This window comes from Strongylocentrotus purpuratus, unplaced genomic scaffold (genome assembly GCF_000002235.5).
Source record: "Strongylocentrotus purpuratus isolate Spur 01 unplaced genomic scaffold, Spur_5.0 spur5_scaffold_2, whole genome shotgun sequence".
NCBI classification, from domain to species: domain Eukaryota; kingdom Metazoa; phylum Echinodermata; class Echinoidea; order Camarodonta; family Strongylocentrotidae; genus Strongylocentrotus; species Strongylocentrotus purpuratus.
In genome coordinates, this window is record NW_022145605.1 from 17,913,225 (window position 1) to 17,940,737 (window position 27,513).

Sequence of the window (27,513 nt, forward strand, 5' to 3'; positions counted from 1 at the left end):
TAGCACTGTACCGCGCATGCGAAATGCAATGCAGTAGTGGTGGACGTATAATGGGCGGATTCGTCAATATGTGTCACCTGATATTCTGGTCAGCTGACTGTGTTTGGTAAAGTTCATCAACAAAACTAAAGTCTAGATTTATTAAAGTTTATAGGAAAGCGCTGGGCTGCTGCCACACAATTGAGGCTTGGCCTTGGCAAATTCACCTTGGCCCTTCAACCAGGCAAAAAAGCGATGTTGATATTTACTTGGATGGCAATTGCTTTCATTTGGGATCTTTTGGGAATTCCCAGGGTTCGGTATGTACATGTACATGTATCACGTTCATTAATGCCAGGCCCAGGCCCAAGCCCAATCAGTCAGTATAACTGAATACTGTACACAAATGAAATGTGAGACGTACGGTCACGGTTCTGAGCTGGTCCAATATAGCAATAACAAATCGCTTGAGGTCTAAAAATAGTAATAAGGAAATAAATAATGAACAGAAACTAATTAAGTTCTGTGTGATTATAGATTAGGGTAGAGGTCTAAGTTAAATTGAATTCATTCTTTGTTATTACATGTAGTTGGGAGTGGTCTCTGTACATGGTCAGGAGCTAGAGCTTTGACTTGAATTTGAGATTCTATGACGAGGTGTTGATCTGTCAAAACCAAGAATGGGTAGTGTTTTTGGTGTGAAACTAGAGTGAGTGTTCTACATTTTTTGCAGACTCTGTCTTAGTTATCTGGTTACTATATTGTATATTGTTTTTGTGTTAATTGCTTTTTATATTCCAATGTTTCCTCTTTTAAAAATCATTTCAATTAACATCTGTTAGATTTTTCTTGTCTATGTTCTGACAGTGACACATACATGTATGTCATGATCTGACGGAGCTTGATTTGCAATATCATTTGATTTTGATTTTGATGAAGGCAAAGTACATGTAAGTCAATGTGAAAACCATTTTTATTAGAAATGCAAGCCTTGCGGTAAAGATAAACTGGATATCTGTCTAGTAAAAATTACTTTCACTGGAACGTGGATGGAGAAATACAAGTCTGTACCCCATGTATCCTGGCTGTACAGCAGTATAGAGGCGCATGGCCGATATAGGAGACTTTCTTCTATTTGGGATACCAATTTTTATTTACATTTGAACATATAAATTACATGTTTTAGAAATACTTTTCCTTTTCAATTAAGATTTTTTCAAGTCATCAGACTAGACCATATTCTTATTTTGTTTAACTTTTATTACAGAAGTACAGAAGAGAAGGAAATAATGGCAACGGAAGACCAAGTCATCATGGAACCGTCCCTGGACTTTCCTTTCCTGAATGATACCAAGACAGTTGAGTACGTGGGAGAGTCGAAGACACTGCTCTTACTTCGTGGCCCACCAGGGAGTGGTAAATCGTCCCTGGCTACAGCGATCTCCGAGAAGTATCCTTTGAAAGTCGCCATCTGCTCTGCTGAGGAACACATTCCTCAAGGCGAAAAGCCTCCTTTCTCTAGGGAGATGCTCAAGAAGGCCCACACTGACTGCCAGCAGTGTGTCAAGGACGCCTGCAAGGAAGCCTATCCCATTGTCATTGTGGACAACACAAATGCCTCACTCTTGTCAGTGAAAAATTACAGTGGCATTGGACACGAGTTCGACTATGTGGACGTTCTCGTAGTGCCCCAGACAAGTTGGATTCTTGATGCTCAAGAGTTGGTCAAGAGGTCGTCCAGAGGTTTCCCTCTTGAGGATATCCAGAGGAAACTTGAGAAGTTCCAGGAACCAATATACCCTCTCTTTTATGGCTGGTTTGTCAACAAAACCGATTCAGAGACTATGAGGGGTACTGGGGAAACATTTTATGAGAGGTGTCTAAGCAAGAGGGAGTTCAGAGAAGAGTTTACAAAGCATCTGCTACCAGATGCTAGTGGCAAAACACCAGGTATAGTAAGCAAATAATTACTGTTGGTGAAGGTGATGGGACAAACTATCACTTCCGAGGCGATCTGGATGTAGCTATCTTTCCGAAGCAAAGCTGAGGAAAGATAGCGTATATATTCTGATCGACGAGGAAGTGATAGTTTGCCATCGCGTGAAAACCAAAAGGTGATTATTTGCTTTATATTCCACATCTAAAACAATTTAATATCAAAAAGAAAAGGACGTGTATGCATCTACATAAAAGACACCTAGGCCCAAATTCACACCAAAAAGTTTAAGTTTAATCCAATCCCTTGAGGGTAAGGTGCGCGCATGTGTTTTCTTTAATTGTGCTCATTGGTAATGCGCGCTTAATTACGCCTGTTTTAGTGCGCGTTTGGATAATCTTCAGTGAAAGTGCATTGCCCTTTGTAGATAGTACCTCTATCTTCGATGAAAGTGCATTGCACTGTGTAGATAGTAGTACTATCTACACAGTGTAACAAACTTTTTGCTTCTCCCATCAATAATGGGCGAACTATCTTTTCTCACGTGATTTACTTTACATCCAATCGTAGAGCAAGATTCTTAGTATGTGGGATATAAAATCACCTATTATGCAGGGCTCGACACTGACAAGGGTCTCATACATGTATATATTTATGGATCCCCAATTTTGACCCAAAATTTTCCCCATGACCCTCAAAATCCCAAACTGTTTCAGACATGCCTGAGGCACTCAGACCCACAGTATTTTATTCTGGATCCCCAGAAAAGAAGTATGGAGTACTGTTTTCTAGGACCTCCATTTGTTGATGATTCTAGTTTCCAGTTGTTTTGTTTCTGGATCTGCATGTCACTCTCTTGTTTCGGTTTTAGTTATAACAAAATTGTAGAGAATTATACATGGAGGGCCTTCAACATGTCTGTGTTTTTTTTCTTCAGGCTAATTAGGTATAACCAACCGCTATATCCCTAATTTGTGATTGTCTGTATTTATTTATCCTCTCGTTCTTTGATAGCTTCATAACTAGCCTCATACAAGTAAAGAAAGTTTTACATTTTTTAGGAAATTTGCTAATGTTAGTGTGCTTATCATGAAGCGTACATGAGCCTGATTGCTGACAAACACTTACCAAATTTAGGAGATGGATAAATACTTAAACTATCATTTGTACGCATTTAACTTTTCCAACATGATTGTCTTCATCACATAATCTACACTTGATACATCATTAAATTTCATGTATTTGTCCACAATTTTCTTTAACCTATAGATCCAGAGAATTACTTCTCAACTGAGAACTACACCGTTGGTCCTGTGATGCTTCACTGCACAGCCTTCTACAGCAACTACGGCGAGGTCAGCCAATCAGAGGCCTACGCTACCCAAGAACGGGTCAAAGCCGACAACGGCAAAGCGTTCACCATCAAGGTCATCGGTCTTCTGGTGACCCCACGATCCCTAGGTCTGCGACTAAAACTTGACGATGAAGAGCTCCTCCTGTGGCCACAGGATGAGGTTAACGAGGTTGCCGAGGGCGGAGCAGAGGAAACATGTGATCTGGCTGCGGGGGAGAAGTCCGGGCCGTGTGACGATGAGTGCATCATAACCCATCTGTCTCCAACCTGTGGGACAGGGAGCCGCGCCCACTTCAGTTTGGGTAGCGGTCCCGGTGTGGAAGCTGTCCAGACCGGTCTAGACCTGGAAGAGATCATCAAGATGGAACAAGAAGCGGTTCGGATGAAGAGGAGCCACATTGTAATAGCATTAGAGGATGCCACAGCCGTCGGGTATGGGGAGGGAAACTGGATGGTGTACTTTGATCAAGCTTGTTCAACTGAAGCTCTTTTTGCAGGATATTTCTAAATATGTAATCATTGTTAATCGTGACAAACACAATTCTTCATTTCAAAACATTTTCAATACATGTATATGTACAGTGATTATTTGTAGGTGCATGTGACACCAAAAGATGAGTAAATATCAAAATTTTGCTTTTGATTGTGTTCTAACCTTCCAAATACAGATTTGATAAAATTGCTACAAAATGATGCTAATTCAGGCCATTTATAATAACTTCTTTTTTCTTCTCAAGGTCTTTTCAAAAATCAAAATTATGGTATACAAATGATGGCCAAACAAAGTTGTACAATATTAGCAGCAATTTTTGTTCATATCAATCAGAAATACAAGCTGTTTATTGATTGTCAGTTGTGTTAATGTATGAATATATTACATCACAGCTACTTCAACAAAAACCATGCATTTAGTTGATTTTATACAGCCTTGGTCATGTTGTTTTGCTGAAGTTTTAGAAATATATTTACTTATTTGTAGCATTTAACATGTACATGTACATAAGAGTGTAGAATGAGAATATGGTAATCCCTACCTGTTCTTGGAAAGCTTCTAGATGGAAGGATCATGCATGCATTTAGCTGACAAACAGGATTCTTCTTTCTTAGAAGTTCTAATTTACTGTTTTTAATAACATTCATCTTCAACCATGTTCATATACTGTACTAAGAAATGTCTGTATCTTTGAGTTATTCACCACCAAGAATATTACCATTGCAGTAGGTGTTAAAAGATATGTCATCTACTAATTTTAGGTAAAAGAATATCAGTTTCATCATAATGTACTTTCTGCTTTTCTTGTAGATAAGCATGTATTATAAAGTCTACCTTTATAAACATCATGACACTAGTGAGAATGTTTGTACAAATATATGTTTTATTTTTTAAAAGAAAGAGCTTCAAAAGCATGGGAAAATATTATGTTTAGCTTCAAAAGCACAATTATTTATTCTAAATGTATGAAAATGCTGCTTCTAAGTTTCAACCAAATGTAATGGTTACAACTGTTATTTGCTTTGTTGTTGTGGAACTCTTGAATTGTAAGTATTTCATAACTTCAGTGAAAATAGCTTGAATTAAGCAAAGGAAATGCACTGATAACATATAGTTTAGTATAGGTTGGTCTCTTTTTTGCATCATTCATTCTGACACATACCGGTACATGTATTTAAGTTTAGCAGATATTTTCATTGAGACATTTTGGAGAAATAAAAAGTTAGCCTGTATGCTTTCATATGTCCCGTGTATGCATGATGTCGTAGTGTGGTAGGAAATCTGATCCTCCCACTCCAAAATATTTAAAGCCATACTCTCCTAAAAGCAGTAACCCCAAATCCCCTCTAGCATCATCTCAGGTCAGCTGTAGCGTGATGGTCCCATTACTCGCTTCTTCCCTAGCCACTCGCATCCAGCTAGCCCTGTGTCTGCGAATTAAGTGGGAATTAGGTATTGGGTCGTGCACTGTTGGCAAGTTGACCATGAGATGGCGCTGTGCAATAAACTATGCTAGGGCAGAAAGTTCATCAGTTCAGTATCGTTTTAATAGTTTGACAATGTTACCTTCTATCTGATATTTCAAGATACTGTATTCCAATGTAAGTTGCCAATGCTTGTATGTACCTTGAAGCATTTGTGGACATGATCTCCCACAAACAGCTTCATGTGTTGCCCTATGATGAGCTTGATTATAACAGATCTATCTTCTAAACTTGATAACAAGTTGATTTTAGTGTAGTAGGAAGAGATTTGTAATAGTTTGAAGAATATAGGACAGATAATAAAAATGTCCCGGGCCCCCCACTCAGTGTTTTTTTAGGGTAAGCGTAGGCTATGCATGTTCCCTCCTTTTGAAAACATCCCCCTAAGTACGGTGTGTAAAGTCAATACGGGCCGGATTTTTGTGTACTACGTACGAGCCGGAGTTTGGTGCGTGAAAAGTACCCCTTTACCGGACATTTTGGGAACATGCATGCGGTCCCTCCGACCCCGGAGTGGAGGGGCCGGGAAAAATGTAACACATTTTGGAAAGCCAAGACCTACACTAAAAAATCCTTTGATGACTTTTGTGTAATTTTCAACAATTTTAGTATTTTTAGTGCGCATACTCAGAAAATTAGCTTCACTTAGCCTGATTGACATCTAAAAATGTAACATGCAGATACGGTATAGGACTGGAAATGTAAGTAATGATTTTGTACATATGAAAGTATTTGAATTGTATTTTATGGGCTAGCTTACAAAACGATTGATCTTATTTTTAAAGATTATCACCCTATACCGGTATATATAATGACTGGTTGCATTTTTTTCTTAAAAAAATTTGTGAGCACATGAATGTAATTCATGGTACATCTACTTTCAATGTTGTTTTCCTTGCCATTCTATTAATGCTACTTAAATAAAAAAAATAAAAAAATCAGAACCAAAAATGAAAGAGTATTATTCACAGACGACGACTTAGTATTTCCAACTTCTGTGGATGTTTGTTTTTGTGTGTGAATCTCGAAAAAATGAGTGCAGTGTTTGTAACTGGTTGCGGTTGTAATTTATCTAGAATTATTTTTTTACAGCTGGAATATGGTCTTCCATGCTATTCACTTCAATTAAAAATTTCTGTGAGAGAGTGTGTGGGGATGTATTATATATGTATGTGAGGAAAAATTAATCTACAATTTATCACATGATACCCAAGAGAGAAATAGAGACCCCATAGGATGACTAAAGCATTTGTGTACGTAATTTCCTATGCCCTCACGATGACCATATGGTAGGAATACTCCCCAGGGGGTGGAGATGGTACACATTGTGCGTGAATAAATCTGATGACCGGATCTAGTAATAATATCTGTAAAGCGCTTAGAGACGGTATTCCGTATTAAAGCCTAAGTCCACTCGAAAAATAACATCATTTCAATAGAACCAGAAAAATCAGACAAACCAATCAAAAAAAGTTTGAGCAAAATCGGATAACTAATAAGAAAGTTATGAATTTTTAATGACATGAAAAACTTTGAAAATCACTACAAAAATTGGCAACTCACTCATGAGTCTGTGACGTATGGTCCTCACTGTCCACTAATTATTTTCTGTATATTGATAATATAAATTTCCTATTTTCACCCTAAGAATCTTATTTCTTCACACCAGCATCCAAGTTAGATTGTTAGTAATATGTGTTTGTGAGGATGCACAAATAAAGAGTAATTTTTGTCCAGTTAAATCATGAAATAATTGAATTTTGATTAACTATTTATATAAAAATCAATAATTATGAAATACAATGTTCAGAAAATAGTATCAATTCTTCAAAATTCATTAAAAAAATTGGGAAATGTCATGCACGCAATATAATACAAATCATATAACCTAGGCAAAGGCATGGGGAAATCATGTTTTGGGGGATAAAAAGAGAAATTAATGGGATTAAACTATGTAAAGCAATTGATAAGTTGTGAGGACATGACGTCATAAACTGATAACCATCTTGGCAATTCGTGTTGCGATTCTCATTGTTCCATAGTTTTACATACTTTTTCAAAAATTCATAACTTTCTTATTAGTTATCCGATTTTGCTCAAACTTGTTTTGATTGGTTTGTCTGATTTTTCTGCTTTTACAAAAAGTAAGTTATTTTTGGAGTGGACTTGCCCTTTAAGCGCTATATAAATCCAGATAATTTGATCATTGAATCATTGCCTTCTAGAAAGATGTACAATTTAAAATTATATCTATTTCCATTCTATATTTTAAAGCTATTTTATGAAGGAAAGTGAGGACTTCTGTTTGTTTATTTTCTAATTTTATTTATTTATTTATTTTTTTAAATTTATTTATTTATTTACTTATTTTTATTTATTTATTTATTTATTTATTTTTTTTTTTTTGGGGGGGGGGGGGCGCCCCAAGCCCCCTAAAACTGCTCCTCGGGGGAGTCCACCCTGGTATCAAGTTAGTTATAACAAAATCAGAAAAAATAGTAAAGTTTGTGGAAAGATTTTTACCAAGAATCTGTAATGTATTGATTTTTAATCTACACACTACAGATATTTGCTACTATATTTTTCTAGCAAACAACTCTCATTTTGTTCTCTATTGTATTTTCCTCAGTTAAACTTAAATTATTGATCTGTTTCACTTTTTGATTTTTTTTTCTGAAAACTTCCCAAGTCTTTTAAAGACCGTCACCACTACTGGGCCAGAAGGGATTAGACCACACAGAGAGCCATCGAGGTCACTGTGACAGGTGGCTATCTCATTAACTCAGCTCTCATTTAACATAAGAAAAAGAGGATCATGGGGGACCAACAGGCACCGATTGGTGAAGTTTTCTATATAGAGGGAGCAAGTAGCTACAAGTATGGCAGTGTGCCTTTAACTATTGGAAATAATAGATTACCTGACCTTGACTTTTGGAAGGCCTGCACACAATTTGGGATACAGGTGGGCCTATATATTCAATAAAAAGTCAAGTCAAGAGGCAAGTTGAATTGAATGAATATAGAGAAGATTACTATCTATATTTTGTTTATCATCATCAACATCATCAACAACTCACTAATTTGCATACAGCCTATGTGATACATATCACCGTTCCATGAAATTATGCAAAGCTTAACAATTATGTAACTTTCTTATTCTTCCTTCAATTTTGATGAAACTTTCGCCAATTTATTTGTTTAAATTTTCTCTTATATTTTCAATTCAACTTGTAAAAAATAAATGATATTTTACATGGAAGTGACAACAAAAAATCATAACAAATTAATTATTGAATGAAGAAATCGTGCTGGGGTCAGCTTATGAGCAAGTTGAAAAAATTCAGATCATGCTTATAACAAATATTCATTAATTCTTCACTGGACCTATATTTTTATTTGGGCCCCACCAGGAACAGAGATAGGTGCATCCATCCTATACCCCAATACCCCTCCCCCTCCCCAGATGATCTGCAAATGATTGTTTTAAGGCCTAGATAAACACAAAATACAACACATTGAGAATATAGACCAAAATCTGAAATATTACATATTTGTCTCTATTTTGTGTGCATGTTGCAATTTGTTTCAGGATTACCCTCAAGTCTCCAAATGTAAACTTCCTATTTCCCAATAAAAAATGTAGTTGCAATTCAGTTGGTAGAGGAATTAAATTAATACACAGGGTTGTATATTATGATAATAAAGCACAATTGAAATTTAAAAACTAATACGAAGGATTTTGTAACCTGTATCTAGTAGAAAGTGAACCCTCAAAACAAATGAATTGGAACATAGCTAATGAAACACTGCATTAACAAAACAAAACGCCTTTCATTACGTCTAGCGATTAAATGCCAAATATCCAGAAGTAAACATGGCGGTTGCCAGTGAGCTGCAGTGGGTCCCTGAAACCCTTTACAATGCCGCTATTTCTGCCGTTGTTTCTACTTATTCAAGACACAGAAAAGAGCTGAGACCTTTACCTGAGAATATACAGTTCGACATTTATTACAAAGTAAGTTTTTAGTCGTAAAATTTCGCCTCAAACTTTGTTTATTTCGCAGCTGTTCAGAAGAGGTTTGAGCTGAGCTTGTTGAATGATGGAGCTGAAAATCGTATGTGCAGTAGGCCTATCAGGTCGACCTGCCTCGATCGTAGAGAGCAATGATGAATGAGTAATATTGGCAATGTTAATGAAGCAATTGTTTTGGTGACGTGCTCTATTTTGATGTTGTCTCTCAGGGCGTGTGTATGCATGGTTCATTACCTTGCTTGCCTATGTTATAAGTTATGACACTGGGAAAAGAGAATGTCCATCATCACTGCATCAGTACTAGACCGAATTTTTCTGTCTCTTTCGTTCGTTAGCCTCTGATTTGGGTAAGGTCGGCTCTCTCTTTAGAGACAGAACAGCCCTATATGCTGTAGTGGACGCGCGTTTGTGTAAAGAAACGTTACACAAAACTTGGCCAAACTTACTCCCTAATTTTGATATTTTACCGAATGCGTAGACTATCTGATGCATTTAAAGTCCTAAATTAGTTAAATGCTTAACTACTTCGGTTCCACTTACCAACTTGACTACTTGAATCCATTTAATGGTCCCTTTTCAGGAAATTATGGGTCAAGATCGACATCCATGAAGAAAATCTTGCAGCCGGGTCTCATTCCTTCTAGTCTACGCCGAAGGCAAAATGATTATAACAGAAAAACTTTGCACGAGCTACGAGTTCGTAATGACATGCACAGTTTACTAGTTCCAGCGCTAGTTCACAATCATATCCAGACTGTGAAACCCTACTAAAACATAGCAACGATCGACTAAATCTTCATCAATTGTTCAAATAATGGTCATGATTTAAAAGTTGTTATGTTTCTTACCTGCATGTTACGTGTCAATTTTTTTATCTTCTTTGGAGTATTTCGCTTAAAACAAAGACTTATATTATAAAGATCTATACACTTTCTCAAGGGATTCATGGCAAACTGCTGCACATGCAATTGCATGTGCGGGCACGCGTGTGTTAATTTGGCGACCGTAAACTAAGATAACAGTCGCTAACTTTATGGTATGTATTGTGCAGCAGTTTGCCATGAATCCCATGAGAAAGTGTATTAACATATATGAAGACAGTCTCCTTAGATGTAAGGTTAGTAGGTCAAAGGTCACAGAGGTCCATACAGTATGTGAAATTACAGGTTTTTAACTTTTTAGCCTTGCTATCGCAATATCTAAACAGTATTACTGTAGGGAGATGATCCAATTGCATTTTCGGGCTAGTACATGTAGTAGGTCAACATCATAGGCGTCAGTTGACATTTGATTATAGACTTTTTGTTTTCATTGTGATATATCATGAATAATTTCATCCATTTCCTATTCTGAATTTAGGATGGAGGCATATATAGGGGACGCAGTGGCATTTATCTTTTGTTTTAATACAACCTGTTTTTGTGTACATACTGCACATGTAGAAGAGCATGCCAAAATAATCCTTTTGAACTCTCCAATGTAATCCCCCTTTTTTAATCTATTTTATTCTCCATTATTCTTAATTACTTTAGCTGTACAAACAAGGAAGACTATGTCAACTTGGAATGGAGTTTTGCGAACTGGACATCTTTGCAAAGGTCCTACGAGTAAATGACAAAAGGTGAGTCAAAGGTTAAAGGTCAAACGTCAAATGTGAGAGTTAATGAGTTGTGAAAAATGTATTATCTACTGTATGAGATAAGCCATTTGCCCATAAATAGAAATTTATAATACAGGGGTATTAGTTCATTTGTTTCAGAACTTTGTAAAAACTATATGCGCTGATAATATACAGTAGTTTATTCAATATTCATCTTTCTTCACAGTATATTTTTCACTAAATTTGTGGCCATTAATATGGAAATGTGTCCCGGTACATATCGTCCCTTGGCAGGCCGAAGGGTGTTAGCTTGAATTTCAGGTAAAAAAATGAAGCATTAAGCAGAAGGGCATTAGCACTAAATCGCCCCTAACTTTTATAAAACTGACTTATTTTTGAGAAAAAACAAATATATTAGTCTTTTAAGTTTTAAACCAATTTTCTGGACGGAAAGCAATTTAAATTTAAAACAAATGTTTAAATGCGAATAATTCCAAAAGTAGTTTTTGAGTTGCTCGCGCGCTAACGCCCTTCTGCCAGCCGGCAGAGGATATGTTGTACATGCTGTCTACTGTGTAGCAATGTTGTTCTTTAGTATAGAATTATAAACATTGTTTGAATGTTTCTCCATGTCGTCAGTATTTTTTGTAGACAAGCTACATGTAAGTTATCAGGGAGGCTTCTTTGTCATACAATATGACTTTACAAATTCAGTCATTTCTATTTAGCTATTGATGTTTTAGCTTAGCGGGCCTAGAAAGGAAGAAAAAAGATTGACTAATACCGTCTTCACACCTGATATTTTGTGTGGCTAAGGGTTTTTATCCCTGCAAGTTCCCGGGCTATCTTCTGTGTTCACACTTGGTTTTTCAAAAGGAGGTTAGCACCGCAAGTTCCCGGGCTTAGCTGGTCCTGCTCCCGAGTAGGGTTAGCGCGGCAATTGTGGCGCTAGTGGTGCTAACCCCCCAATAGACCAGTTCGTAGTTAGCACATGGGTCATATGAACCCAAATATCCACATATCTTTTAAACATAGATAAATCCAACTTTGTGCCTTTTGGAATAATCACAGCAAAAGTCATGGAGTGATTCTTTGTTTGCCCTCTTGAAAAGATTACTTCCACCTGTGTTCAATAGAATGTATCACAGCCCATAGGAAAGAAATGAGCCTGCCGCATACTCCTGCGGCAGACTTGCCGCAGATCTGCAGCAGACCTGCCGCAGACAGTCATCTTTTTCACATGCAAATTAGGTCTGCCGCAGACTTGCTGCAGACCTGCCGCATACTCTTTCAGTATGATGAAGAGTCTGCGGCAGGTCTGCCGCAGACTTGCTGCAGACTTGCCGCATACTCTTTCAGTATGATGAAGAGTCTGCGGCAGGTCTGCCGCAGACTTGCCGCATACTCTTTCAGTATGATGAAGAGTCTGCTGCAGACCTGCCGCATACTCTTTCAGTATGATGAAGAGTCTGCGGCAGGTCTGCCGCAGACTTGCCGCATACTCTTTCAGTATGATGAAGAGTCTGCCGCAGACTTGCTGCAGACCTGCCGCAGACTCTTCGTCATGAATATTCATATCTCATATAGACCTGCTGCAGACCTGCCGCATATATCCAGTACGTGGCAATAAAGTATGCATGTAGAAGAACCAGTGATAAACTGATTGATACTTCATAATCGATATTACCAATTAGGTAATACCAATATATATATATATATATTACGGATTAGGTATATTCTATTCTCAATTGTATTAACTTCATCACATTGATCATTTGAAGTGTATTCAAGAGTTACATTTAAAGTGACACAGGCTCGTACACATATATATACTAAATATGTATATTGTTTCTTGGTTAGTAATCATAGTTTCTTGGTTAGTAATCAATATATCTATTACTTAAACGTGAATGTAATTGTAACATGATCAGACAAAATAATCTATTGGTTAATAATGGCAAAAAGAAAATAGAAATCACAAAAATGATGTGCATTGTCTTAATTTGCTTAACAAATCATGATAAATGTATTTTTCTGTCACACGTGTAAAGTAATAATGAATATGCATGAGATGATTGATTTCAATTAGCCCTATTAGACTTTAATGGGATTTCCTGTGGCAGACCTGCCGCAGACTGTTCCTGTGGCATACTAGTATGCGGCAAGTCTGGAGCAAAGTTTCATCCTGCCGCAGATCTGCCGCAGACTGTTCCTGTGGCATACTAGTATGCGGCAAGTCTGCAGCAAAATTTCATCCTGCCGCAGATCTGCCGCAGACTGTTCCTGTGGCATACTAGTATGCAGCAAGTCTGGAGCAAAGTTTCATCCTGCCGCAGATCTGCCGCAGACTGTTCCTGTGGCATACTAGTATGCGGCAAGTCTGCAGCAAAATTTCATCCTGCCGCAGATCTGCCGCAGACTGTTCCTGTGGCATACTAGTATGCGGCAAGTCTGCAGCAAAATTTCATCCTGCCGCAGATCTGCCGCAGACTGTTCCTGTGGCATACTGGTATGCGGCAAGTCTGCAGCAAAATTTCTTTCTGCCGCATACTTCGGCATACTCTTTGCCGCAGACTAAAAGTCTGCGGCAGGTCTGCGGCAGATCTGCGGCAGGTCTGCGGCAGGTCTGTGGCATACTTTTCACTTTCCTATGGGAGGTGCATGCATGAATAATGATTACATAACTTTCGTGAGCATGTATCCAGTATTAGTCTCAGTGGGTTTTACAATTTTGTTCAAGTGACCTTTATCTGCGCATGCGCAGACCAATCCGCACATGCTCAGACTGTATCTACGAACTGGTATATTGCCGGGCGCACCTGTCAGGTGTGAAAGCTAATATGAATGAAGGCTAATACTATAGACTGGTTTACTAATATATTCAAATTTCTTTCCTGGGAACCTAGTGACAAGGTATTCCATTAACCTGTTATTAATGAATGAACTGAAATACCTGGAAACCAGTCTGCGTACATTACACGTTGCTGTGTCGGGCACACCTCGGGCAAGCTTGTAGGTTTAGAACAACCTTTATTTTAAACGGTTTGCACAAAATTTGAATATGTTAGTAAACTGGTCTATTGAGGAAAATCATCCGGTGTCCCTGTAGAATAATTTACCCCCCTCTTTGTATTTTTACTTGCAGACACTTACTTCACCACTGTTTCCAAGCCTTGATGGACCATGGTGTCAAGGTGGCTACTGTCCTTGCAGACTCTTACGCTACACATGCATCGATAGAGGAACAGAACCAGGACAGGATCAGTCGGACAGTCCAGCTTGGGTTCTCGTTAGGTAGGCATTATCCTATGAGATGTAACCCTTGAGCCTTGTTCAGATATATGCCGCAGTAAACCACTTTCATGACAACGTAGAACGTAATACACTTCACATTTCTGTATCGTATATTTATTATACATAGAGCTCAGTGAATAAGTGTAGGACCTTTGTTGCATGCATCCATTGACAAGTAAAAAAAAATATGCAGCAGTTTACTGCATTTTATCTGAACACGCCTTGAGTGCATTCTAACTCTCTAACCGCTAAGCATGTGTGATGTATTAATGTTAATCCTAACCAGGCAAGTCAGACAGTGCAATATTTAACAGGATTTGAGAGTGATTTATCTTCTGATAGCTTTACAAAAATGCTCTTGGAAAACTGAATAGCTCAGTTAAAATCAGTGAGGAAATTTCACTGTTACAAATCCTGATGAAGTATTTTTGCACTGTTGGTGTGACCAAAATCTTTGCTACCTTACATCTAGGGACACAACAGAATAAAAACATTTTGGAGTGAATTAAAACAGAAATTCGATACTTTGTGAATTAATTTTGTTGGATTCCATATGTTATCCCAATTAAACTAGAGCTCGTTTGTGACACAGCCTGCTATTTGGCCAGACAGCAGGCATACTTGCCATTAAAGTTGCTGTCTGACTATCATACCCTTGTAGAGGGTGCCCAAAATTGAACCCCCATAATTTTTTAAATTGCATCCACGCATACAGACTCTAAAATGTATAATACAGACCCCTTTTAAAATAAGGTTAATGGACCTTGAGTGAGCGGGATTATTAGACTCTGGCTAATGGAGATGGAAAAAATCAAGCTCAGGGGAGGTATTTTGAAAACTGCATAAACTTTTATGTTAGTATAAATCATAACATATCTAAATTAGGACAAGTAATTGGTCAATTTCTGCCCAACGCTTGCAGCCTACATGTACTTGTATGCGTATGGTTTGGAGAGGAATCTGCCTGAGCACTTGTGTTTGTTTCTCGCTATTTGATTTGTTTCACTTACATAGAAGATGACACAGATTTCATTCAGACTATGGCCTGGATTCTTTGATCAAGAATTGCTGATTGAGTATTTTTAGGCTAATCAAGATGCACGTATTGCACATCGAGATGCATCTTTTGCACAAAGGATATCTGTTACAAGCAAAACTGTATACCCTCCAAAGAGATAAAACTCTGTTATACTACACTTAAATGTGACTGTGCAGTTATTCATAATATTTTGTCAGTCGTCAACGGTATTGCAACATGGCTCAATGTACAGGAAAATATTTTGAGAGATCAGCTTACAAAACTATGGTATGGGAATAATGTTTAGCCACACATTCTCATAACTGTAATGTATCCCCTCACACCATCTGTGCAGTATTGAATGGCAGGGTATATTTTGGAACATCTGTTTGCCAGTTCATAAATCACTGCAGTGATTGTGCAAAAAATACACCCACACTTGGGGCCTAACAAATGAATGGGAAATATGTTAATGTTCCTTCATGATTCATGAATAGCAGAAATATGAATGGCATAACAAATGTAATTTTTCCATTCATTGTCTTTCCTTGTCTGTTCTTAACCAAATGTCAATTGCGGGCTGTACATGTACGATGTATTTGTCTAATGTCTACATGTATGTTGAAAACCAACCCCCAAGAAACTCACTTTTTTTAAAAGGCCTAATCCACCCCTTTTGTTGGAGATAAATAAATAGATCTCTACAAATATTTTGATGTGACTAATCAAGAAAGAAAAACTACAGGACTGCACCGGTCCCATTGCTACAAGAATGACATTCCCATGGTCCTCGTGGTCCTGAGTATAATATAATTCAATTTAAATGAGCTTCAAAGTTCCCTTTACTGACAAAGGTATTCAACTTTGTTAAACACAGAAAGAAGAAATGATGATGGCACATATTCACATTCTGTTCATCCCAAAACAAATAGGTTTTATGTTGTACATAAAATGGGTCCCTCTACACTCAGCATTATAAATAGAAGGGAATGAATGTGTATCCTAAAAGGCTAAATAGAAAGAACTGAGTTGACAGACATAGCAGGAAAGGGAGATAAAAATGATACACAGGGAGCGAATGAAAGAGATTTAGAGGGAGAGAAACAAAAGAGTGCTTGCCAACATGTTAGTGGGAGGGATTTTGATCTGTGGGGGCCAAGGGATCATGAACATGATGAAGTCTGTCCGTGTCCGACCTGTTTTTATCAGGGATGCCAGTTTTCAGGCAATTGCCTGAATTCAGGCCCTGGCAAGTTATTTTCAGGCCATAGTTTAGGCTATTTTGTGTACAAACTAGCTCATTCCAGGTGATTTTCAGGCCCTCTGATCAATTCTAGCTGGCATCCCTGTTTTATGCGATTGTGTTATTAAACCAGGGAGATGTAACTGACATCTCCCTGAGTGGGATTTAAAAAGGGTGAGAGAAAGAGAGAGAGAGAGAGAGAGAGAGATAGAGAGAGAGAGAGAGATAGGGAGAGAGAGAGAGAGAGAGAGAGAGATAGGGCGAGAGAAGGGGGCAGGGAGAGGGATATAAAAAGGGAAAAGGGGGGGGGGGGCTGTAGGGGAGTAAGAGAAATTGCAATAGATGAAGGAGATGGAGTCTGTCAAACCTTGCCATTGTTTAACCACAATGTGTGGGGGAAGTCTTTAATGATGCGTATAATCCATGGGTTTTTGACTGGCTAGTAGGTTGTAAACAAGAACAGTCCATAGGATAATATTCTGGTACAGGGTATAAGGAATATGAATATAGTGTTTGCAATGGGTTTTGGGGAGGCCAATAAAAATATGATAAATCGATGTTAAGTCTACTCACTATTTTTATTTCTGCAGACACAATCTTGCATTTTGGTCAGTTTTATTTGTAAGCCATCATTTCACCCTTTTTTCACATGGTATTAAAATTCCAGGAAAGTAATTTTCATGAGATTGAAATTTTTGTCAAATAAATGCCATTTTTGTCATGTAATATTAATGTTACATTTTTAGCCTGTATGGTGATCATAATATTCCCCTAATATCTTTTCTAACTGATGGACCAGCATTAAGGTGTGATTATACAATATATTAGACTAATTAGAGATACATGTAACTCTTGCATCCTGGTCAATTCACCCTGATTTCACGTGGTGTGAGGATGGACTTCCCCGGCCCTTTCATTAATTTTTATTAATTGGATGGAAAGTTTTTGTCAAATAATTGCCAGTCATGTAATATTATTAATGATGAGTGTTTAGTCTGTATGATGGTCATAATATTCCCCTAGTATCTATCCTAACTTCTTTTAATTAATGAACCAGCCCTAAGGTGTGAATATACATTATCTTGGAGATATTAGTCTTGGTTTCAATCTTCATGCATCTGCAAGTTTGTATGCATGTCTTTTACATGACTATTTCTTTGAAATCTATGTTCTTTCCCCAGATATAAATGTACTTTCCCCTCTTGTATATAATTGATGCTTAATTGTCCTTGAGAGTGATACAAGTGCTTAGGTTGGCATACAACTTTTTTTTTAATGAGAGTTGTAACCTCATAAATGAAAAACATAACAAATTTGTCACAGATGATTTAATTATCTGGATGATTACATGTATGTCATCATTGTCACGGGGTACTTCCCATCTTGACTCTTATTGGTATTTTTAACAGAATATTTCTACAGATTTGTTGTTTTTGTTGTCTAAAGATCAGTAATATACAGATACTGTGATCCTACAGATCAGATTATAATGCAGGACATACATTATTGCGTGCAAGAAGAAAAAAGATTTTGCAAAAAATAGCAAGATTTGAGAATTGGATAGAAGAGAGCTTGATGATTTTTATGGGCATAAAAGAGAAGGAAAGAAGGAAAGATTGTGTACGGCATGGTAAATAATGGCCCCAAGTATTACAGTACATAAAGATCTCCTTGACAAAACATGTTGTATATTTCTATGAAATCTAAATATCTATTATATGAATTATGATAGATGCTCTTTCCCCGGAGATACATGTACTTTCTCTGAATTACGTCATGTACATGTACATGTACATTTAGATCTCCCTGACTGAAAATCTTGGAATTGGGGTTATCCAATATCCAGTAGCATACTCAAAATAAATTTGAGTAAAAAGGGAACACTAATCACATTGTAATTTATTACTTGAACTTATATTGATTGAATTCACTGCCCCCCTCCTCCTCCCCCTCTCCCCATTCATTGTACATTCTGTGTTTAAGGAGGTCCTCTGTGTTAGGAGGCCCTCAGATTATTGTATCTAGAAAAAATTAGAGGTGTTATATGATTCCATTTCATATGTCAAAGTTTGTTAGCTTTCAAATGTTTCTGTCTTTATTTGGCTTCATGTAATTAAGATATTATATGTGTAGCTTCTCATTGGTATAACCACACAGACACAGATCTTTACTTTAAGGCTCGGGGGGGGGGGGGGGGGGGGGTGGGAGGGAGCAACATATCCATGATATTCAATGCCATGGCATAAGTGTATGTACTATCATGTAATTGATTTCTTCTTCATCTTTCTCTTCATAGGGGGATTTCTCTCCGAGGCAGGCTGGTTCTGTAATGCTGAGAAGGTATATGAGGCATGCTTGAGATTATGTAAACCAGAGTCAGATCAGCAGAGGGTGATACGAGCATTTGAATGCACAACAAGGTTAGTAATGTGTCATGGGTTTTGTGATATAATTGCAAAGTAGACAATATTTTTTTTTTAAATCTCACTGTTCATGAAGGGAACATATGAATTATATATCAAGGATTCTCTGGCAGGGGGCACAAGTCAGAAAAGCAAACACCCCCCCCCCCCCAAAAAAAAAAAAAAAAAAAAAATTATAACTAGAAATTGAATTCGTCATGGTGACGAATTAGGTGGTCTGTTTTCAATTTTATGATCATTAAAAAATGTCAAAAAAGAAAAAAAAAATGAAGAAAAAAAATTGTTGGAGCGCCCGGACTCGAACCAGGGACCTCGAGGTCAGAAGTCAAGTGCGTTACCGATATACCAAAACATTTCCCATAGAGAATACACGTAAACGGAAAATGGAATTCTCAAATCCCTCTTTGCAAGGGAGATATGAGCATGATCCCGGCATCTGATCGAAAAAAAGGGCACACTGGTGATAGCTTATTGTCTCAGCTACAACATACTCAAAGCTCAGCGTAAACAAAAATAAAACGACGGAGATATTGCTCCCGAAAGACAAGAATGTAGAATCCGGTTTTGAGAAAAAGTCATGTCCCATAGAGAATACACGCAAAATGTGAAAAATTGACATGCCTCCTTTAATCGCAAAAATACGCCATGATGCCTTTGTCAAAATGAAATATCGTGGTGACTGCATTTGTAGAAAATATTCTCAGGTAGAACATATCCAAATTTGAAAGAAAATTGATCAACATTTGCAGAGATACAATCAATTTTCCAAAAATCTGCTGACGTCATAATATGCAAATTGATATTTTGAGTTCAGAGGCCATTATGATGACATCATGAGTTAATTGAGGGTCAAATGAGACATGAAATCATATCTCCAACTCATGCTTTTTCTAACCATGATATAAAAATTGGGGTCAATGGACTATCTGAAGAGCTATTTTGATTTTTAAAATGTCATGTTTTTGATCAAATTTGCATTATATTTTCCGTAGCAGCACGCGCGGATTTTGAACTTTGACGCGCGCTCACAGCCTTATGAAAGGTCAAGAGTGACTGAAATTAATATAAATTGTCATTTACGGTAAGAGGAATCTGAATCATGTATAAAATTTGAATTTGACGTTTTCTGCGCGCTGCGCGCGCAACGCGCGCGGGGAACACGTACGGACGGAAAAATTTGAAATGCTTAAAATAACCTGATTCGTACTCTCGTTCAATAGTTAAGTGATTTTGAGCATTTTAAAATTTTGACGTGCGCGTACGTGCGCGTCATGATCTTTATGTGACCTTTGATGACATGCGTTGTTGACTCTTGACCTGAAGTGTATGTGATATGAATATGAATGACCTTTGCTTATGCGTCATGAAGATATGATGGATAACGTGATTTCACAAAATGGCGCCTGGATGACGTCACGATGACCTGATGACCTTGAAAATGTTTCTGTCACGTCTCATGATAATGACCTATGACTGTGCCAAAATTGAACGAAATTGATCAAACTGATCTTGAGTTATCTTGTCCACAAAAAAGTGAAGAAATAAATAAATAAATAAATAAATAAAGAAAGAAAATTCTGACGAAAACAATAGGTGATCTGTCGTTGACAGACCACCTAATAATGATAAATGCTAAAAATATTGTAATAAAAATAATAGTACAAAAAACAAATATAAATAATATATAAATAAATTATATATATTAAAAAAATAATAATAATAATGACGAAGGTCAACAGGATATTTTTTTGTTTATGGCAAAATGAGAAGACCTATTTGTATTCTTCTTCTTTTTTTTATGGGGGGGGGGGGGCTTAATATGTACTTGAGGTTTGTCATATTGGGTTTTGCCTGGGGACATTTTAGAGTTGTTATTGTTCTTCCTTATTGGTCACATGAAGCGAGCTCTAAAGCGAAAAAGGCAAATCTTCCTCCAAATTAAGTTTAATAGTACCGGTGAGAAAGGTTGAAATGATTGTTTGAAAACAATACGATTTAGTAGTGGTTATTTTAACTGACTGCTAAGAAAGCATAAATGCTTGTAAGTAAGCAACCAGTCGGCCGACCGCTTTAGGTCCTCTCCGAAGGACCTGGTAATGAGGATTAATACCTTACCAAAGGGCACGAGTGCATCGCCTTGGTTTTGGGTCACCAGATTACGAGACGACTGCTCTACCAACTGAGCTATCGCGCCTCCTACAGGTACTCTTGATAAGAAGAGCACTGCTATTTATTTTAATTCATTATAGATCTGCATCAAATAATTCCTCAACATGTTGTTCATCTTGCAATATTCAGGTTAATACACGTGCGGAATGCCAATTGCAAGTACAGCCAGGCTGAGGACTCTTACAACTCTGCCCGTAAGCTCCTGGAGGATCTCAAGGAGATGGGTGTGACCGTCAACGAGGCTGCGCTTCACGGCGAGATGTGCTCGCTCCTCTTCTCCAAGAGCCACTACGACGAGGCGTACAAGTCGTGCCAGGCGTCCCTGCGTTCCATCTCGGCCCGTCTACCCGTACGATGTGTTATAGATATTCTGCGCCAGGCGGCCAAGGCGTGCGTGGTCAAGAGAGAGTTCAAGAAGGCGGACTTGCTCATCAAGCATGCAGTGTGTCTCGTCAGGTTAATGCTCTTTCTCTATTAAACTATTATATATTTACATTCTTCATTAGGCCTTTAAAAAAATATCATGTTTAGCGTCCCCACTTGCTTCCTTTTGGGGGGGCTGACTCCTTTTCTTTTTCTTTTAAAAAAAAATAGAAAAGAAAAAAGAACATGAAAAACATACTTCTAAAATGATTTATTTCTGATTTTAAAAAAGAAAAAAAGAAATTCTTTCGGCCTTGAAAAATAACCCAACTGTCGGGGAAAATGTAGGTAGAAAACGTACCGAGCAGCCATTTTGTACTGTTATTACATCTCAAATTACTTGAGTTAGCAATAAAAATGTGTGGGGAAGATCCTCTTCTTGAAAATCAGAGACTCTCACAATATTAATCATGACTGCCATTGATTGCAAGAAAAACTTTTACACATTGCCCCCCAAATCAGTCGCGATTCACTATTCTGCTGCATGAAATCTTCATGAATCTGGAGCAAGATTAAAAGTCATGAATGTTTCATTTACTCCAAATCTAAAGCATTCAAGGAATTCCTTCCTACCGGGTACACATTAATTTCACCTGGATGAAAAGTGGCAAATGAAAATTAAAGTTTTGCCAAAGATCATTAGTGCCATGGCGGGACTTGAACCACGAACCTTGCAATCCACAGTCTGGTGATGTATTTACTAGACCACGACACCTCTTCAGATGTATTTCATTGACAATAGATTTGATGATTAACTCTTATTTATTTCTCTTTTCAGGGAACATTTTGGAGTAAGGCATCCCAAGTATTCAGATGTTCTCTTAGACTTTGGCTTCTATTTGCTCAATGTAGACTCGATATGCCAGTCAACAGCAGTGTATCAGGTAAGTCATATACATAGATTCTTTGTTTGACAAAAGCATTTCAGAGGTTTCTATACGTCTTCTCCAATTGTCATCAATTATGTTTATATTCTACTCTTTCATAGTTTCAACAAAAATATAAATATATACCGAATGAAATTTGCTAATTTTGTACATGAAAATAGTGATCATAAATTCCACTCCATCATTGCCAATTTAAGAGACTTCACTTATTATTTGTCAAACAGTTTTCAGTTCCCTCCCAAAATTTACCAAACATCAAGAAGTTGCCAATTTTGTTCATGAAAATAGTGATTATAAATTCCACTCCATCATTGAAAATAGAGACTATTATTTGTCAAACAGTTTTCAGTCCCCTTCCATAAAGAGCTATAAACCTAATATTGTATTTCTTTGCCACCTGTCATTTTTCAGCAAGCGCTGGATATCCGGTTATCAGCGTTTGGAAGAAGAAAACTCTATGTTGCAGTAGCCCATTTACACTTGGTCAATCAGTTTTCAGTCCCCTTCCATAAAGAGCTATATACTTAATATTGTATTTCTTTGCCACCTGTCATTTTTTAGCAAGCGTTGGACATCCGGTTATCAGCGTTTGGAGGTAGGAACCTCCATGTAGCAGTAGCCCATGAAGACCTAGCCTATGCATCCTATGTTCATCAATACAGCTATGGCAAGTTTGATGACGCAAAGTGAGTAGCAACATGCCAGCAACAACTTATCATTTACATACATCTTAAGCTTTTACAAGCAAGAAACAAGAAATAAAAGAACAACATCCCCTTCTTCATTTTACATTCCGGAAATCAGGCTGATATTTACAACTTTAATTACCAAGTTTATTGATTCGGTTATTGATTTATAATGCTGTCTTTGTAGCATTTTTGTCTGAAATACATACATTCAATGGTAATACTTATGCCGTAAATAATTTCTCGTCATGGTGCACATTCTCTGAATTTTTAACCAAGCTGAATTTGTTTATAGACATGATGCCTTTTTTATGTGGTAAATAGCAAACTTAAATGGCACATTTTCTCTAGACCCCAGAAAATCATAACTTTTGTGGACACAATTATACTGATACAGCGTCGACATAGGGATCGTTACATACCACATGTTGATAGAGAAACATTGATGCCAATGTCTATTGAAATGCTTTGGTATTTTGTCTTTTTCCATGTCCAGGGAGCATGCAGAGAAAGCAATCAGTATCATCACCCAAATCTTACCTGAAAATCATCTCCTGCTGGCGTCCTCTAGGAGGGTAAAAGGTAGGTATTTAAGACAACTTTCTTTTACATTTAACAAATGTTTCATTGGGTTTAATCCCAAGTTTACATTGATTAGTTAAACATTTTCAAGTTTTCTCTATCATTACGGTTCTTTCCGGATTGTTCTGAAAATCTAGTGTATAGGAGAAATTCATTTTCGTGTGCATGCACGTATATCAATATGCAGATATACACTTATCCAGATATATCAGTGGTATTTCAAATGCAAGCCTACAGGTTCCTTTGGGGAAGAACTTTCGTTACCAAAGTTGTCACATTGTATATCTGATACTTCAATTAAATTGATAAAAAAGGATTTTTTGCTCTTTATTTGTTGAGCTTGAGCTTCATGCACATATGAATATCTCGTTCAGAATTCTGAATTTGAAATGTTTGCTTGTGTCTTTTTCAACCTTGAATATCTGCGAGAATGAAACAATGGATTTGCTGTCTTGTGATTATTGCAAAAGCACAGAGCAATTAATTATGTATATTTTGCTGACCTTAATAGCTCTTTGTTTTGAGATAGCCATACACAAGGATATCGAGACCAAGCTACTCTACCAGGGGGGTGTTTCACAAAGATCCTAAGTTGAACTTATCTCTAAGTTGGACTTAAATATTATGGAGAGCCATTTGTAGCCTTAAAATAAAATATATTCCTAAGTGAAAATTTAAGTATTTTAGACTTTTTATAAATTCCACATAAAGAATATGAAATCTCCTTGATTAAAGAAAATATGAATGATTTGAATCAACATTTTACGCCTTTTAAAATAACTTTTACAAAATATTTTCAAAGATGCTTACGGCTTTCCATAATTGTTAAGTCCAACTTAGAGATAAGTTTTACTTCGGATCTTTGTGAAACACCCCCCAGGCATATGAGCTCCCAGCCTCACTCAGTCTTGACCTCTATTTGACCTCTAGTCAACCTCTTTTCTGTGCTCTGCAGTCCCATTACTATAATCTTGTGTCTTGTTTTTATTATCATCATCAGCGCTTATTCTAGAGGAGATAGCGATCGATTCCCATGATAAGGATATCGAGACCAAACTACTCCAAGAGGCCCACGACCTCCACCAATCGTCACTCAATCTTGCCAAGCAGGCCTTCGGAGAGTTCAATGTTCAGACCGCTAAGCATTATGGGAATCTTGGAAGGCTTTACCAATCAATGAGGAAATTTAAGGTGCGCATTATTTGTAACTCCCATTCTTTAAAGGGACTTGGTAACATTGTTCAGATGAGAGATAGTGGTGCTTAGGTAGTGACTTCAATGCTAGATCTACAATTAAAGATAATCTTAAAGTTTCAGTGAAAACGGACCATTATTCATGGTACAAATTGGGAAAAACTGATCTGATCGATTCCTTAATTCTCCCAACTATATTATTACAATTTAATTACATTTTAGGTGAATGGAAATCTCACAAGGAAATAAAATGGCTCTACATTCCATTCCATACATTAAAGTGTTGACAGATTTTTTACAGCCTGTTTTATGTCTTTTTTTCATGAAAAAACGGTTGGGAAAATTCAAAAATGGTTGGGAGAATTTACTTTTAATCACTGTTAGAGGGTGTCGTACATCGACGCCTTCAAAGAAAACCATAGATATCTTCGTGGTTTGAGAATTTTTTCAGGATTTTTTGCATTTCGGAGGGTAAGTACAGTAGAAGGTATATAGTAAGTAACATTTTATACAAAAATTAAGCAATTTTTTTCATCAACCTTCAACAATGTTACCAAGTCACTTTAAAGGCCGCCTGTACTAGTGTGGACAGGAGGGATTAGACCACCCAGCGAGGTCATTGACAGGTGGCTATCTCACAAACTCAGCTCTCAATCAACATAAGAAAAAGAGGATCATGGGGGACCAACATGCACCAATTAGGCATTGTTTTCTATATAGAGGGAGCAAGTAGCTACAAGTAGTACAGAGGGGCTTTAAATGTTTAATGTTATACATTCTCTCATATTAGATGGCTGAGGAGATGCATGTGAGGGCGATAGAAATCAAGGAGAAACTCCTGGGTGAAGAAGACTACGAGGTAGCGCTGTCTGTGGGTCACCTAGCCTCTCTCTATAACTACGACATGAAGCTTTATCACCAGGCTGAGAAACTCTATCTCCGATCCATTGAAATAGGTGAGTTCAGGACATTTTTCCTCCTTCTATAGTTGATCTCAAGGAAGAATCAGGAAATATCATTTGTAGTAAGGTTTTTGAGCTGACCAGAATCTTGTGGTTTGCCCGAAAGTACCATGCTATTTAAAGGGAATGCAGGGCTGCGTACAACACTATTATTATACTCTATTATATGCATATTACTTGATCGATGCATTAAAGGTATTGTAAGAAATGTGATGCACACTGGGCTTATCTCGTTTCGGGGCAGCAGTCTTGTGAAGTGGCTTACTGCCTCACATCTGAATGGGTCAGTTGGAGTAATCCTGTTTTGTATCTACGATCCGGTTCCCTCGGGTAATCGGCTCCTTACCAGGAGTTGAATCTCACTGAAGTGTAGAACCAAAGGCTGGTTTAAAGTGCACTAAAGATTTTTGTGCAGGAGAACTTTGAGCAGATCTGCGGTTGTTGAAAAGAAGGGCCTTCTTAGAATATCTATTGGTCCCATTGTATCTTCAGTTCATGTTGCCTAGGACTTCAGGCATTCTAAATCAAACCTGAATGTAATATACATTGTATGTCTGTCTTTTGTATACCTCAGGCAAGAAGCTGTTTGGCTCGGGCTACAGTGGCCTAGAGTACGACTACAGGGGACTGATCAGCCTGTACTACAACACCTCCAACCATGCTCGCATGTTTGAGTTCCAGGACATCCTCAACCATTGGAACAACATCCGCGACGGGAACAGCAGTCCTGTGGACATCCTGGAATACCTTGCAAACTGCAGGACGGAACTCACTACGAAGGAGATCATTGATAAGTTCTTCAAGATTGATTAACACCCTGCTCTTGGACACCTGACCAGCTGCAGGACGGAACTCACTACGAAGGAGATCATTGATAAGTTCTTCAAGATTGATTCACCCCCTGACCAGCTGCAGGACAGAACTCACTACGAAGGAGATCATTGATAAGTTCTTCAAGATTGATTACCCCCCCTGTCCTTGAACACCTGACCAGCTGCAGGACGGAACTCACCACGAAAGAGATCATTGATAAGTTCTTCAAGATTGATTACCCCCCTGTCCTTGAACACCTGACCAGCTGCAGGACGGAACTCACTACGAAGGAGATCATTGATAAGTTCTTCAAGATTGATTACCACGAAGGAGATCATTGATAAGTTCTTCAAGATCGATTAACCCCGTCCTTGAACACCTGACCAGCTGCAGGACAGAACTCACCACGAAGGAGATCATTGATAAGTTCTTCAAGATTGATTACCCCCCTGTCCTTGAACACCTGACCAGCTGCAGGACGGAACTCACCACGAAGGAGATCATTGATAAGTTCTTCAAGATCGATTAACCCCGTCCTTGAACACCTGACCAGCTGCAGGACAGAACTCACTAATGAAGAGGTCAATGAGACGTTCTTCAAGATTGTCTTTTCCTTAAAGTCTCTGTGAATATCTTTGAATAACTTGCCAACTGCAGGATAGAACTCACCTCCAAGGAGATCATTAATTGGTTCTTTAGAATGGAGGGAACATTTATTCTTCAATACCTGACCAACTCTATGACAGCATTCTCCACCAAAGAGATTGTTAACCAGTCCTTCAAGATTGACTATACCTCCACAGCTCTGTGGATATCCTTGATTACTTGGGCTACTGTAGAACAGAACTCATCACCAAAGAGATCATTTGTATGTTCTTCAAGATTAATTATCCTTTAATGCTGTGTGGATATCCTTCATTACCTGCACAACTGAACGACC

The 27,513-nt window shown here is 37.7% G+C and overlaps 2 protein-coding genes across 5 annotated transcripts; both read left to right on the forward strand.

Annotated features, from left to right (window-relative positions):
- The first annotated feature begins 55 nt into the window (after positions 1-55).
- Positions 56-6,221, forward strand: LOC115917953 (2',3'-cyclic-nucleotide 3'-phosphodiesterase-like). Of its 4 annotated transcripts, XM_030991859.1 has the most exons (4): positions 56-299; positions 570-688; positions 1,247-1,929; positions 3,185-6,221. In XM_030991859.1, the coding sequence occupies exons 2-4, from the start codon at positions 660-662 to the stop codon at positions 3,775-3,777; spliced, it is 1,305 nt and encodes a 434-aa protein (XP_030847719.1). In that variant the 5' UTR covers positions 56-299; positions 570-659; the 3' UTR covers positions 3,778-6,221. The 4 variants fall into 4 exon arrangements, with proteins under 4 accessions (XP_030847719.1, XP_030847718.1, XP_030847721.1 ...); XM_030991858.1 differs by lacking the exon at positions 570-688; XM_030991861.1 differs by lacking the exon at positions 570-688 and having other exon boundaries at positions 78-106.
- Positions 6,222-9,105: 2,884 nt separating this feature from the next.
- LOC582424 (amyloid protein-binding protein 2) lies at positions 9,106-26,893 on the forward strand. The gene is made up of 11 exons (XM_030991863.1): positions 9,106-9,261; positions 10,812-10,900; positions 14,025-14,173; positions 18,731-18,854; positions 21,156-21,482; positions 22,228-22,333; positions 22,898-23,022; positions 23,519-23,604; positions 24,605-24,795; positions 25,589-25,754; positions 26,335-26,893. The coding sequence occupies exons 1-11, from the start codon at positions 9,121-9,123 to the stop codon at positions 26,571-26,573; spliced, it is 1,743 nt and encodes a 580-aa protein (XP_030847723.1). The 5' UTR covers positions 9,106-9,120; the 3' UTR covers positions 26,574-26,893.
- The last annotated feature ends 620 nt before the right edge of the window (positions 26,894-27,513 follow it).